The sequence below is a fragment of the Apis cerana genome, linkage group LG1, assembly GCF_029169275.1.
Source record: "Apis cerana isolate GH-2021 linkage group LG1, AcerK_1.0, whole genome shotgun sequence".
NCBI classification, from domain to species: Eukaryota; Metazoa; Arthropoda; class Insecta; order Hymenoptera; family Apidae; genus Apis; species Apis cerana.
The window spans coordinates 8,996,141-9,011,576 of NC_083852.1; the positions used below are offsets into that span (position 1 = coordinate 8,996,141).

Sequence of the window (15,436 nt, forward strand, 5' to 3'; positions counted from 1 at the left end):
TATATAAAATTAAATAAAATTAACAGATGGTTGTATCTTTTTCTATGTGTATTCTATGGTGTATTTAAGATCTAGAGTGCATAAAAAATCAAAATATAGAAAATTCAGAACAATTTTTCTCTAATTCCTAATTTCTTCATTCGAATTTAAAAATATGAAAATAAAAAGAAAAAGAGATCGTATATCACCGAGTAAAATATAGATCGTATATTAGCTATCAAAAATTTGGAAAATAATAATTTCCTTTAATAATAAATTTTTTGTACGGTATTCCGATTTATTTATTTTTTTTCCTCATTTTTTACTTCTACGAAACACGTTAGTGATTTTCAATTTTTGTGACAGTAGCGCATTCGATGATATCGCGCGACAGCTTCGACGAGTAAAAATGGCGATGCACGCTCATAAAAATAAATCGACGTCTGTTTCAGTGCCGAAGGTAGAGATCGTGGACGAGCACGGGGCAACGGCTGGTGACAAATTTTACAAAGCTGGGAGTACGATAGAATTGAAGTGTGTGGTCAGCAATATACCGCAACCTACCGGATACGTTACGTGGCGCCATGGATCCCGAACGTTGAATTACGATACTACTCGTGGAGGAATCAGGTGAGCCTCGAACGTACGATTTAATGGTACAGAAATTGATTTCACTGCCGGGAACTGGCTCCAGATATAATTTCATGGCGAAATTTCTGCTATTATCGGGAACCAAAATCGAGATTATGCTACCGATGAAATTTAACCAGTTAAATTTCGTGATCCATGAAAATTCGAAGAATGAAGTTATGTTTAACAGAAGTACCATTTGGATTAAGGAATTGATAAGAAGAAAAATTATATGTAATGTAGTTGAAATAGGAATTTTTGTTTCCATTTCTTTTTCATTATAAATTATTTATTTAATGTAACAATTTAAAAAATTGTTATTTCGTTTAAAGCAATGTTGTTAATAAAAGAATTATTTTTCGTTAAATATTTTTCTATCTTATATTTTTGCTACTCATTATCTACATTATATAATACACGATGTCAATTACGAGTTTCGAACGAATGTTAAATTTATATCAAATGTCTATTGATTATAAAATATTTAATAATACCAGATATACTGAAATACCAAATATATTTAAATTTCGAATATTCAATAAATGAAATCTGAACTTCCATGTTAATCGAGGAAAGTATAATTAATTAAAATGATAAGAACAAAAAGAATTTTAACTGCTTCGATGAATATATTTTCTTTATATATATATATATATATATATATATATATATATATATATATATATATATATATAGTAGCGCATTACTTTTTTCGTTCTATAAATAATAATGAGCAACGACGTTGTTTAATGACGACCAGGAAAAGATTCAAACTCCGTAGGAGTTCTCATTAGTAAGAACTAGACGTTGGTAGTTTTTCACTGAATTACAGACATGGCATAAAGTTTCATTCCAAGATTGGAGCACTTTCAAGGCGTTCTGACCTCATATTGTAAATGTGAATTTCCAGGTTCTTTAGTCGTCATAGATCGCGAATGCAATTATTAGGATTTGTTCAGAAAACGTACAAGTAGCTTGCATAACTTGAAATGTAATCAGAGAAATAAGAACGAAGGTTGCATTGAAATTAACATAAGAAAATTTAACGTGTAATTTAATTCTATTAAGATAATTTTTTTTATCAAAATTAACTGAATGCAAGTAAAATAATTATTCTTTAACGTTACGATGCTACGTTTTAATTTGAAGTAAATTAAATCGCATTAAAAATTAAATGTTTGTCGAAAAATATAATAATTTTTATTCGAAATATAAAAAAAGTAATAAATAATTTAATATACCTAAACATTTAAGTACATTGGATACTAATAATTAATAATCATGTGGCGCTAGTATCGCATCACTAGTCACAATGCCAATATAATGCATAAGATGTAATAAAAAAGGTATATTATCGTTTCTAAAAATCTAATTACAATTCAATCTTAGAATCTTTTCATTTCAAATCAATTTCAAAGAATTTATATGTACTCGAGAAAAAAAAAAGACGAAAATAAAAGCATCCCAAAATAATTGATCATTGATTCCATCTTTTCAAAATAATATTTCGATAGAATAAAAAAAAAAATTGCTCCTACTATATAACCTATTATATTCTCTATACATCCATCCATTTTAAAAAATAAAAACCTGCTCGTTAACGTTTCAAAAACATAACCAGCCAAACGTAATCAATTACCTCGACAAAAGAAATTTCCTTTCTCCTTTCTCCTTCTCATTATACACCTTCTCATCAAACCTATTAAAAATCTTCCTCAGAAACGTTAACTTCCTCTACGTATAATCAACGTTAGATGCGCGTTATCCTCACTCACAACCTTTTATCCCACGCTCTTCTTTCCCTTTTTTTAATTAAAATGAACAAGGTAGAGGTGAGGAGGGCAGGGTGCAACATCCAACCGCATGGACCGTATTCAGATATGGTTTGCGGGCACTCGAGTAATTTCGTTGGCCGGCCGCCGATAGTTTATGCAGGCTGCATGGGGATTCTAATTGCTCCGATAAAGAATGGAACGTTCGGTGAATTTTGAAAGGCTTTCATTAAAGTTCTCTGAACTGGGGACGGACCGTGTGTGACCTAATTGGTTATAGATATGACAGAATTCATGAATTTTAAATAGCCTCTATGTCCGGGTAACGGCGTCTGGCCCGGGCCCGGCCCCCCTCCTTTCGATCACGCCTCGAATTCGTCGATAAATCGATTTCGGTGCATGCTCCTCGTTAATGCGCTCACTGTCACTGCGGGGGAGGACTTCCTTCTCGTCAATTTCGCGTGTTCACCCAAAAAGAGTTTGACGCCATCCCGGTACAATCGCGGTGATGCTCTATCTGTTGGCCTTAATAAGTGTGTTTGTTGATCGATTAGGGTAGTCGTTCGTAGTATTTCCTTGTTATTTTTAACAACATTCTTGCTGTTAGAGAAATATCACGTTTTTTTTTGAATTTTGAATGATCGAGTTCAAAAGTCTTCGTCATGTGAAACTCTGGAAATTAGTTTCTTTTGGTGTCTATTTTATTAAGAATTAGAATTTTGATTTCAAATTTTCTGGTAATTTTTTTGGGTTGAGAAGAATTTAATTTTTCGAGAATTTCGATCGAATTGTTTGCTTTCGCTTGATATTGAGATGATAATGAATTATTTGGAAAATAATATTAAGAAATTAACTTTTCAACGCAAATGAATTTACGTAAATACGACGATATAAATTAAAATGCAAGTATTATTACATATAAACGTTCATCGAATAATTATTTTTAATCCTTTTTAATTTAATCCACTATCTTTGCGCAATTATTATTTGTGTACACGTGCAAACGTTAGATTTTATTCGATCTTTTATCGTTTATTGTATACACTTGATCATGATTTATTGAAGTTATCATTATTACGAGATTCCTATTGGAACAATAAACATTTCGATAAATATACTTGCTAATTTCACGTCCAATTATTCAACCGGGTTATTCTGTTAACTTAGAGCTGAAATGGAACGAGGAAATACGAAGGTGCGAGATTGTAAACGTTCGTTCCGCTCGAAATTGTTGATCGGTAAATAAAATACCGAGTTGAGTAGAAGATAAAATTGCTGCTAATGAAAATGCATGTCCTCGACTGTATGATATTGTAAACGCGCAAATTTTCTACCAGCTTGTGCGTCGAACAATGTTAGACTGCCGTGCCATTTGTATAATCATACGCGAAATCAATATATTTACAATTTTACATTTGACCTTAATGGATAATTATTGAAATATAATTTGATTTAATTGTAAATATTGATAGGGAAAAGAATTTTTAAATTTAAAGTATTCTTTATTATACGTTTTTTTCTAATTTACTTTCATTAGTTTTTTTTTAAATGATTCTTTTTATGTAAAATCAAAATTTAATATAAAGATAACAAGAAATATATGTTACATGAATTTTCGTTTAAAAAAATTAAGAATAGTAATAATAGAAATATAATATAATATTCGAATGAGAGCAAAATAGAAACTATAAAAAAAAAAGAAAAAAATATGAAATCGAAACCTATCAATTTAATCAATTTAATGATAGCCAATAAAATCGTCAAAAAGAAAATATTTCAAAAGATATGAAATTGAAACCTATCAATTTAATCTATTTCGTATGATTGCCAATCAAATCGTCTAAATTATAATTATTATCAAGAAAAAATTAAGTTTAAATCAAAAAGAAAAAAAAAAAATTAAAAAAGAAAAATACTTTCGTTAATTGCAAAATATTTTTTTTATTTATTATTTTCAAAATTTTCATTCATTTCACGACATTGCTTTTAACGAACTTGGCTCCATACTGACGGACGAATTCTATTTTTCTCATTTCATCGTTCGATGCAAACACGAACTTATTAACCATTTTGTCTGGATGCACGCGTCGTACACCCATAACTCGATTTAACGTACCGAGTGGAGGCCGTTCGGATCCAGATTTGCAATTTATTTGCCGGGCTCTATTCACTTTTAATCCGCCTATGATCAATATCATGCACGCATTCATTTCGAACTTCATTAACGACGCGCGTTCTAATGGCGTGGACTCTTCGATTTTTTAATTTCCACCACCGCTTCCCGTTTTCCAATTGGGAATAATCGCAAATAATACGAATCGACGGCCACACCTACTCTTATTCAATTCAAAATTGAATTCGATTCTTTTACTTTTTTCCAATCGTACGATTCTTCATACGTTCTCTCTCTCTTATTCTCTTCTTATTTCTTTTCTAAGAAATTTTTGTCATTGAATAAATTTCAAGTCATTTCAATTGAGAAATTTCCATGTATTTTTTTACATTTTGTGTACTATGTTAATAAAAAGTAAGAATTAGACGATTAAAAATGATTATCCTTCGAATTTTTGCCACCAGAGGGACAGGAAAATTGAAATTCCGAAGTTTTTATTAGCCTGACATTGTTTGTAACGTAAAAAATAAATTCATAGTCTTTTTTTTCCATAACAAATCTAATATTTATAGCAATCATTCGTGATTAAGATTCAAGAAATCTTTTTTACGAAGAATTAAAAATATTGACTTATTAACAATTTCACGATAGAAAACGTATTTTTATTTCGTCCCATAACAAAGTGATTTTTGTTTTTGCAACTACTGAAACAGAAATTCTCATCGCAAGTAAACAAGTATTCTGGATGATTCGGCGACATATTCGAAAATTTTTTTCCCCAGGTATCGTGTTGAGTATGGGTATGATCAAAGGGAAAAACGGATTTAACCAGACGAAGGTAGTGGAGGGGCTGTAAACGATATCCTAGTTGCAATGTTTCTTCCGCTCGGTATTTTGTGAGATAAAAAAACGAGTATTTTTTTAACCTTAACTTTTGACCATCGTACAAATGAATCTACAATACGGGACGTCTGTTTTTTAACGTGCATGTATTTCGTACATACCTTTAAAAAAGTGTGTAATCCAATTAGTTTGCAAGACAACGGTCTGTGTATCAACTTAAATTCTGTTTAACGTGGGAAATAGTACTACGTAAAACGAAAAGAGATAAACAAAAAATGGAAGAGATAAAACATGGCATCAAACGTGATATCTCTTTTGAAGAATTGAAACGTACTTGTAATTGAATATTGTTATTAAATTGTTCAATAATAAGAGAACAAAGAATAAAATTGAATAAACAAAAATATTTTTCTAATAAAAATGATACATTATATATATAGAATATGTGACTAATTATATTTATCTCTTTTGTTCTGACGAAATTCGTAAAAATATTTATAATTGTTTCTCTTAATATTTTAATTCTATACATGCAATTAAAGATAATGGTGTATTATTATTATTATTATTTATATCTAGCAAAGAAAGAGAAATAATCAAATTCTCTGAATAAATATCAATATGTTTATATAATTTCATAATTGAACAATAACCATAAATAATAATATTAATACTTTCTTTCATTTTATCAGATTTCTATGTTTCTAGTTATCGACATTTCTCTAATATGCTAGCTGAGCTTGTGATTCTATGCAGCATCCTACCCCAGAACTGCTAAAGGTTTCTCAGAAAGTCAGAGCACCTAGGTGCTTCGCATATCTCTATAGACTTGTATAATTCTATACAGGAGTTTCGGCTCCTTGTCACAGCTCTCTATTTGCTACGGGCAACAGGAGTATTCCACCTTCTCTTAATATAATCCTAATTTATCTCGGCTTGCCTCGTCTTAATTTACCGCATAGACGATTGGAAGATAAACTTAATTAAGATTGGGGATTTTAATTTTCAAAGTTGATGGAAATTCGAAACAATTCGAGGATTATAAAATTCCATTTCGAAGAATTTCCGGAGAAATATATCGATTATAATATCAATTATGTTAATTATAACAAATTATAATTTCAATAACATTCGTTTCTCCTGTTCAAAAATTTTGAGTATACAATTTACAAATAAATTACAACTATTTAAATTGTAATGTGAAAAGATTTCTACTGTATGCGTAGAAAATATTCTCAGTATGATACGTTAATCCAAAGAGACGAACGATTACTTTGAAAATATTTCAGCGTGACAAGTCATTCGCATTTTCCAATTAAGAGGTCAAAGAAGATTCATAGGTTCTTTCAATTCGGTAGCAAAGCGGTTGAAAATCAACGTGAACGAGGTCTGACGCATTCTTGGGCGTCATTGAACGCGAAATTCGGTCGGGACAAGAGCGTGGGGAAAAATCAGTGGAAACCGCGATAATGAATGCAAGACTCCTCTTTTCTCCTCGCATTTTCCCTCCTCTCCGATTCTGGCGATCTTTCTCCACCAGAGGGGAATTCTGTCAAGCGAGCTGTTGAAAATTTAATCATCCCCGAAAGCGCTCGATGATTGTGCCGCGACACGTGACGCGCGAGCTTGTTCTCTATTCACAGTTGTCGAAAAGAGGGAGGAGAGGGAAAAAAGAGAACAAGAAAGAACGAGAGAGAAAGTAGGGGTTTTGAATAAAACATACGGCGTTTCCAATAAATTCGCGAAAAAGAGACGTGATTAAAGCTGGATTTTGACTATTCGACACGTATCGGCAATCGTATGTCCCGGATAGATGGCAATGCTCATGGCGATTTGATGAATTCGAGGCGACATCCTTAGATCTTTAAGATTCCGTAACCCTCTATTTTATTCGATCGAGAAACAGAAGAAATAAGATTTTTAGCTCGAGAATATAAAGACACATTCTTTTTCGTAATGTGAACAAAGAATTAAAATAAAGAAAAAAAGAGAAATAGTTATGTCATTGATGTTCACGCGATGGCGCTTTTGCGCTTACTGCCGATCATTCCCGATGCACTTCTTCGGCTGTTTCCGGATTGTTTCGGATCGTTTCGTTCGGATTGCAGATGGCGCATGTTGGCGGCATTCCAATCGAAGGAATTCGAATTACATCATGTAATCGATTATTTAATGAATATGGAATGTAACATAACTCTATCATTTTGTATTTATGACTATAAATATAATATTTTAGTTAAAGATAATGTTTAAAACTTTAGATGTTACAATTATTAACGAATTATAAAAGAAAAAAGAGGAATAAAAAATTGTCTGAACAAGTAGGTTAATAAAAAAAAAAACAAAAAAAAAACAAGAGATAAATGAACAGACCATCGAGCATTCGCAAAGGGCTATAGTTTTTCGTTAATCCGTGATGCTTTTCAAACGACGCGCCGTTATAGAGGTTCCATCGCGAGTACAATTTATTCAGAACATTCTATTACGCTTTGATTGGCCCCGAGAGCCATTTTACCGAGATCGTTTAAATCGAGGGCGTCAAACGCAGCGCTGTAAATAAATGACGTTCGATCGAGCCCATCCTGCATTCCGATCGCTCGTTCATCGACTCTTATTTACACGAAGAGATATTCCTTCTTCACTCCACCATTCCTCGATTTCATAATGTTATATAGATTAATCTTAACAATCGATTATTTTACATTAAAATTTTTTTCGTTTTTTATAATAATCAAATAAATAATGATATTTTGCATAAGAATAATAATTTTATTATCTTTTATTCATTCTAAATTCGTTTTTTTATTCGTTATAAATTCTTTATTAAAATTTTTATTTTTTGTTGTTTTGCTTTATTAGGTAATTTATTGAAAATCGATTGATTCCCTTTTTAATGAGAGGTATTCAATATAATAACATTCTCACGCTTTTGACACAGCGATAATTATTGAGAACTTTATTCTTGTTAAAATAATAATCGAATAAAATTTTCTCTCTTTAATTAATAACGTTATAAAAACTGTTTCATGTCTTGTATATAATGTGAAATAACTTTCAAAATTAAATTTTATCTGTTTATAATTTTTGTGCTTTTATTTTCTATGTTTTTTATTATAATTTGTTATGAATTTTGTCGAATGGAAATTTTGTTTAACTGCGATTATATTATTTTGATAAATATTAAATAAATGTTGAATAAAAATTATTTCAAGTTCATTGGTTTAATATCCTGTTTTGATAAAAATATAAATAATAATTTTGAATTTGATAATTCAACCTTTTATTTTTTGTTAAATAATAAAAATAAATTTTAAAATATAATAAAATCTACATTGAATGACAAACAATATTATTTCTGAAATAAAGCTGAAAACATAGGATTATTAAAACAAAAAATGAGAATTTACAATCTCCAAACTTCATCTACTATTCAAAATAGTTTTTACAAAAACAAACCCTAAAATTTATTCTCAAAATAGAGCCAGGTCATACCTCTTAACTCCGTTACATCATATATATCTATGAATATAGAAGTATAATATAGTATGAAACATCTCATTCCACGCTACAACAAATTTTCCTCTGCCAGATTATTTTCCAAAATAACTCAATCATTCGTAACTTTCATTCATTCTCATATATCTCTAATGTTACAAAATTTCTACATATTACCAAAACTATAATAATACTATCATCAACAAAATTATCCACATCGAATATACCATAAATTTTCTCTAATTTATCGAAAGAAAGAATTAACCTTGAAATGAATTAAGGATGCATCGAGTTTCATTAATTATGCTGTTACCAAAATCGACAAAGATTGAAGAGGAACTAGCTCGCTCCGAACTCCATCGATAAAGTTAGAACCTTGCATAACGTTATTATCTACTCGATCGTGCGCTGCATCACTTTCGACTATCTTCTGCATAGTGTATACGGTTCGCCACCTTTCTGTCTATTACTCTTCACCTTGGACCTCAGCAAGTTGGTCAAATCCGTGAGTGCATACCGAGAGCGTGCGCCATCTAGCGAAGGAATACAATCAAGATCGCGTATAGGCCACAATATTAGTTCCACGATTTATTCGATCATCGATAACGCTATTGTGATGTTCGATCAAATTCGACGCGATGATTATTTGGGTCAAACTTGGATACCGCGTGAATAATCCGATTGTCTTTCTCTGAAATTATTTCATCATGTATTTAAACATGTCAAATATATAAGAATATATAAGAATATCATTGAAATAAATTAAATTTTCTTTTAAGTAAACTGGATCTTTTTTGGATTTAGAATAGTAGAATTAGAGAACAATGTGCATAGAATAATATGTTGTTACGATTGTAATATTCTATGATTCCAAAAATTTTGAGGTTAAGAAGATTTGAAACAAACATGGCGGGCTGCTTGTAATTTTTAGAACTGATACTATGATATTATATCAGACTATTGATAAACTGTGGCATATGTATTTTAAGGATCATCGTAAATAATCTTTTGTGTTTTTAGTTTCTGTTATTTCTCGACGTTCTCATCTTGTACGGAATTTCTTCACAAAGCTAAGATAAATATAAACATAAGTATTGTATCATGCTAAAATAACAAAAACAAAAGTTTCAAACATGAACGAAGATTATTTATAATTCAAAGTGTATCGCAAAGATAAATGTATGCAAATTTTGAACAATTAAACAAACTTACTTTGTTGATACTTTGATGATATTTTGATTTAATTGAATATTTGTTATTATTATTATTATATTTGTGGCATTTTGCATATATTTCTATTTTCAAGCTAAAATAATAACACTTAATTTATAATATATTGGAAAATTTTAATCTTCTTCTTCTTCTTCTGAAATAATGTGATTAGTTTTTCGTATTCGGGACAGGATCCTGTCGAAATTAGGATATAAAATATTTGTTCAAAGTTGAGGGAACGCGCAGATGTCGTGAATGGTTAAAACTTTTAAATTATGCATGCTCTGTTGTTCTATATTAGCGAAATTTCGTTACAAAACAACGTTTTAATGAAAATTTTGTAGTTATTTATGTAGATTTGATACAGGAGGAGAAAGAATTTTGAATCTTGTATTCACCTTGCTCACATGAAATTTTCATCAAATTTTATCATATCAACAAATGAAAAAACACTCAGTTAATATATATTAAAATTTTGATTAATAATAATACAATAAATAATGATTTCATATACACGTGCAGTTTTTTGTTCCATTCCATCGGATTAAATCAGATTAATATTTAAATAATGAATGAACGAACAATAACTTTGATTTAAACAATATATACAATATATTTTTTATACGAATCTGAATTCTGTTATGCTTCCTATTATTATATTTATCTGAATTTCTCTATTGTTAAATTTTCATTTTTATTTATATAATCTTTATAAAAAAAAAATTAAAAAAATAAAACTTATTCCTTTCTTTTAAAAAAGAACACAGTAATATATTTATTATATTGATTATACATATATTAATCCATTTTTATACAAATTAAATTAATTGATTTTGATTTACAGATAATTTTGAAGCAATATTCAAATTAGACCAAATTAATATTAAACTATTGATAATTAAATTCTGTTTAAGGAGGATATTGAAATAAATTATATATAACATTAATATTTGATAATTATTTTTATTATTTTTTATTATTTGCTATATTGAATTGTATATTGAATCTAATATCAATTAATCTTTGTCACATTATTTTTCATATTTTTTTCTCATATAATTTAAACGTTATAATCAAGTATTTTCACACGAACATAGAGTACAACTTAATTTCAATTCTATAATAATTCAATCCATATAAATTATCATATAAATTTATTATAAGAATTCGCGATATAAGAATGTAACTTTTATCATTAAATATATTTGAGTCATTGACATTAAATATTAAAGCAAGCCGAATAATCAGACATAAATTATCTGCACATGATATCTCCTATATACCCTAAATTCCTCTTCCATTCAAAAATATTCAACATTCCCTAGTCATAAGCCCTGTTAGCCACCTGAGCCAACATTTTCACATTGTATCAATCAATTAATTCGATCTTGTTATCTCTTTCTATTGTCAAATGAAATTTAAGAGCCATATTATTGAGACAGATCCATTGTGAAATACGATCTAAATCCACGCTAAGAGATCAATAGGAAACAATAATGTTATAAATATAAAAAATATGATAAACAACCAGACACAAATCATTTGGCTACAACCAGAGGATCTTTTCAATCAAAAATGTCCTGAATCCTGCTAACCTGCATCCATTTTTATTTCTCAATAATAGATTGAATTCAACTTTTGAATGCAATTTTATAAACATGCTATTAAAATTGAAAGCTATCATCTAGATTTCATTTTAAAATTAAGCCAAACAATCGGACACAAATCAATTTGATTAAAAACCCTCTTTACTTAAAAATTATCCTAGTTATCTTATTATATTATCTTCTTTCACAAATGCCATAAATAATATATATATATACTGAGCAACACAAAAACGCTACTTCTTTCTTATTAAAAACCAATTACTTTCATAAACCACCCAAGCAAAAATCTCTAATCCTTTTCAAACTCCAATTAATTCTATCCAGTCTCATCATCTCTTTACTCGAACCATTCAACGAAGAGGCGCAATAATGATCTCGTCACCAAATTTCCCCGTAAAATAGCGCCGACTTTTGCGTGATAAACGGCGCCCATCGCAATTGGAGCGACATCTACGCGCATCGTAGGTGACGTTTGTCAAGCTTTCGTCCATCCGAGTTATTTTAGGCTAGCACCCCCTCTCCCCCAAACAAACCGTCCAACAATTGCGGGCCACCCATGAAATTTATATCCGTATATTCCGCGGGCGTATCGCGGCGGACCGCGTGCCGGTGCGCGCGGCTCGTGAGCGATCGTGACGAGTAAGCCCAATCATTTCTTCGGGTATCGACACGTGAAATTGTTCGATCGGCCGCGTATTGCACGCCGCGACGACACGCCACCCTTCAGTCGTATTATTGGTTCGACGATAGTTTTCGACGGGTCAGCAGACTGGCGAGGGGGAGGGAGGGTGTGACAGTGCGGCATAGCCTGATCCATTACTCGGCAAATCAATTAGGGCGCAGGCACGATCGCAACGTGGGTATGGATAGGGAGGAGGGAGGGAGGGAGGGAGTGAGTGGAAAAAAAAAAGTGACGAAAACAAAGCATTTAATCGGATTTTGTTTTATCGGCCGCACACACCGAGACCACCTGCCAAATATTTCACGGAAACAACAGGAAACTGTGCTGTTCTCCCTCTTTTTTTTTTGTACATATATGTATATGTAGACGAGTGCAAATATACGGGGTGTTTTAGTTTTCAGGTGTGGAAATTTATTGGTTCGTTCTGCGGCTGGGTGTAAGAAAGGAATGCTATGTAATTGGAAGTTGAGAAATTGTGTTTATTGTTCGATTCGTTATTCAATTTCAAATTATATTATATTTTTAGTTTTCGAAATGGGATGAAAAAGTATATATACAAATGATAACGTTGCAACATACGATCAGTATCAGCATGGAACTTTCAACAAAGACTAAATATTATAAAATTAGATAATTATTTTATGATGAGAGGTGTATCGATAGCATCTAAATATTAAAGCATTCGATATACATGCTCTGGATGCATGAATGGCAGATATATATACATAGATTAAAAAATATTTGAATTTTTTTCAAAAAATTTCATAGTACGATATCGAACGTGGTTTTTTTTATAGGCTCTTTGAAAAACCACGGTAAAAATGGTTCGGTTATTAGCGGCTTGTCGGCTGCCATGTTACTTGTTCAGCGATGTAATTTTTTAATTGAACCGAGTGTATCGTTGCCGAGATTCACATACCAATTTTTTTTATACAGTGGGAGAGTCATGGATGGGATGTGAAACTGCTCTGGGATTTCGAGAGAAATCCTTTGCCTCGTTAATAATCATTTTATCAATTGAATTGTTCGAGTTGTTCGAGAAATTTTATTCGCCAGAGAATAATTAAACAATAAATACAAAGTTTGTAACTATAGTCCTAATTTTATAAATATTCCCTTTGATATAAAATAATAATAAAAATAAAGTTTTAAGACAAAATATATTTATTTTCGATAGATTATATATCACGGTATATTTTTAAAAATCGTAAAGATATGCTCTGAGTCAAGTATTTATCAATAGACAATTCAAAATGATGGAGAATAATTACAAAATGATCGCCAGACTTTTCAATTATAGAAATAAACAAATTCTTACAGATTTTTCACGAAGTATTTTAATGAAGTAAAAGGAAAATTAAAAATGATGAAGTACAAGAAATATATAATAAACAATTACAAAATCTTCGTGGACAGTGGACCTAACCTATAATATCTGTATCGGGTTTACTTGACGATTCTGGCTTCGTGAGAAACCGTACAAATGGTCACAAATTTCCATACTGATGTTATGAAGGTGTTGAATGGATGTGAATGACAATGAACTTGTGGGATTAAATCCAATTGGAATCGTAATGCAATACGACACACAAATCTAATTGAAATTAAATTTGCGCAGATTTAACTCCGATTTATTCATCAATAGAAATGATTCTATCGGGAAGAAGAATAAACAGGGAAAGTTTGGAAATAGTTATGACCGCACACAGAGAGTTTCGTGGAACATGATATCAATGAAATCGTGTTTATTAAAATTGGATTCATGAAACTCGATATATACAAACAATATTGGTTTCATATATTTTCGATCTTCGAGAGTTTCGAAAGATTCTTTGAATCCTTAAAATTCTTAAGATCTTAGAGATCTTATCGAAAAATTTTAATATTTCTTTTTAATCTCTTGGAATATTTAGGATTTCTTATGTATGTAGATTCTTCTTTTTTTAAACTTTGAAAATTTCTTTAAATTTATAATATTTATAGAAAGTTCTACTAATTTTGATCTTTTAGATCTTATAGTTTATCTTAAATCTTTCTAATCATTCGTGAAGTTTCATATCTCTTTTTTCAAATATAATTGATTCTTGGATATGAAATATAACAAGAACAAATTTTTAATTTTTATTTTTTATATTTACGTCCTTATTTTTCGTCGACGTATTTTCAGTTTCTTGTATTCTTGAAAGCTTTTTCAAGTTGTTCTCAAGGAAAACATTACTCCAACGTAGTTTCTCATTAAACTCGGTATTTATTGAAATTTTTATCCATTCTTGTTAGCATAAGATTGTTTCTCGTTGCCAGGTAAACACTGATTTCTAACTTGAACACTCTAATGAGAATGTTTAAAAGCTTAAATGAAAAATTTTTATTAATAAAGTTTCTTTACAACGATAAAGAATAATAGAGAAAGTTTAAACATTTACAAGAATAATACCAAAAGTAATTGTACATCAATATACCTTAATTGTCTCTTTTATTTCAACCTTTTCTTCGATTTAATTCAAATACAAGAATGAAAAATAAACATAAATTTAAAGAAAGAAAATAATCAAAGTTATTGTTACATGTGTGAATCATTGTGTGCCTTGTATTTTTTTACCAAATATTATTCAATGATGAATCTCTGAATTTTATACGAATATTGTTTTTTAAAAGAACCATCCAGCTAATGATCGATTGACTTAAAATTTAGAGATCCAAAATACAAAACGTTAGTTTCAAGAATTCAGTCTTAGAATAAAAAATATGGATTCAAGATATTCGATCAAAATAAAACTTTACGATTATTATGGAAAATCTGAACTCAAAATATGAAATCCCAATGGTTCTCACAAATTCCGCGTTATTCTCTGAAAGAGAAACAGAGCCACTTTTCTCTGGAGGAATGACGAATACTAGTTTTGGAGAAACCACTGTGGAGAAACTCACGATGTTCGAGCTTGGAGTAACATTATGGAGTTATATTAGCATTGTTTATTCTTATTGATATAAAGATGAGCAATACAAGCAATATTTGAGCAATCGTAAGCAACAGTAATTGGTTAACTCTCATAGTTTCTGATTGTTTAACTTTTAAGTTATATCCAATAATTTCTGGAACTGG

The 15,436-nt window shown here is 30.2% G+C and overlaps 1 protein-coding gene across 6 annotated transcripts in view; it reads left to right on the forward strand.

The window, feature by feature from the left end:
- The window catches only part of LOC108002561 (peroxidasin), a 282,659-nt gene that overhangs the window by 183,021 nt on the left and 84,202 nt on the right, over window positions 1-15,436 (forward strand). For 5 of the 6 annotated variants that reach the window (XM_028669104.2, XM_062082447.1, XM_062082439.1 and 2 more), the window contains exon 6: window positions 432-609. In XM_028669104.2, the coding sequence (XP_028524905.1) occupies window positions 432-609 (178 nt within the window). Of the gene's footprint in view, window positions 1-431; window positions 610-673; window positions 979-15,436 lie in introns of those variants that run through there. The other variant, XM_062082461.1, reaches the window with a different exon arrangement.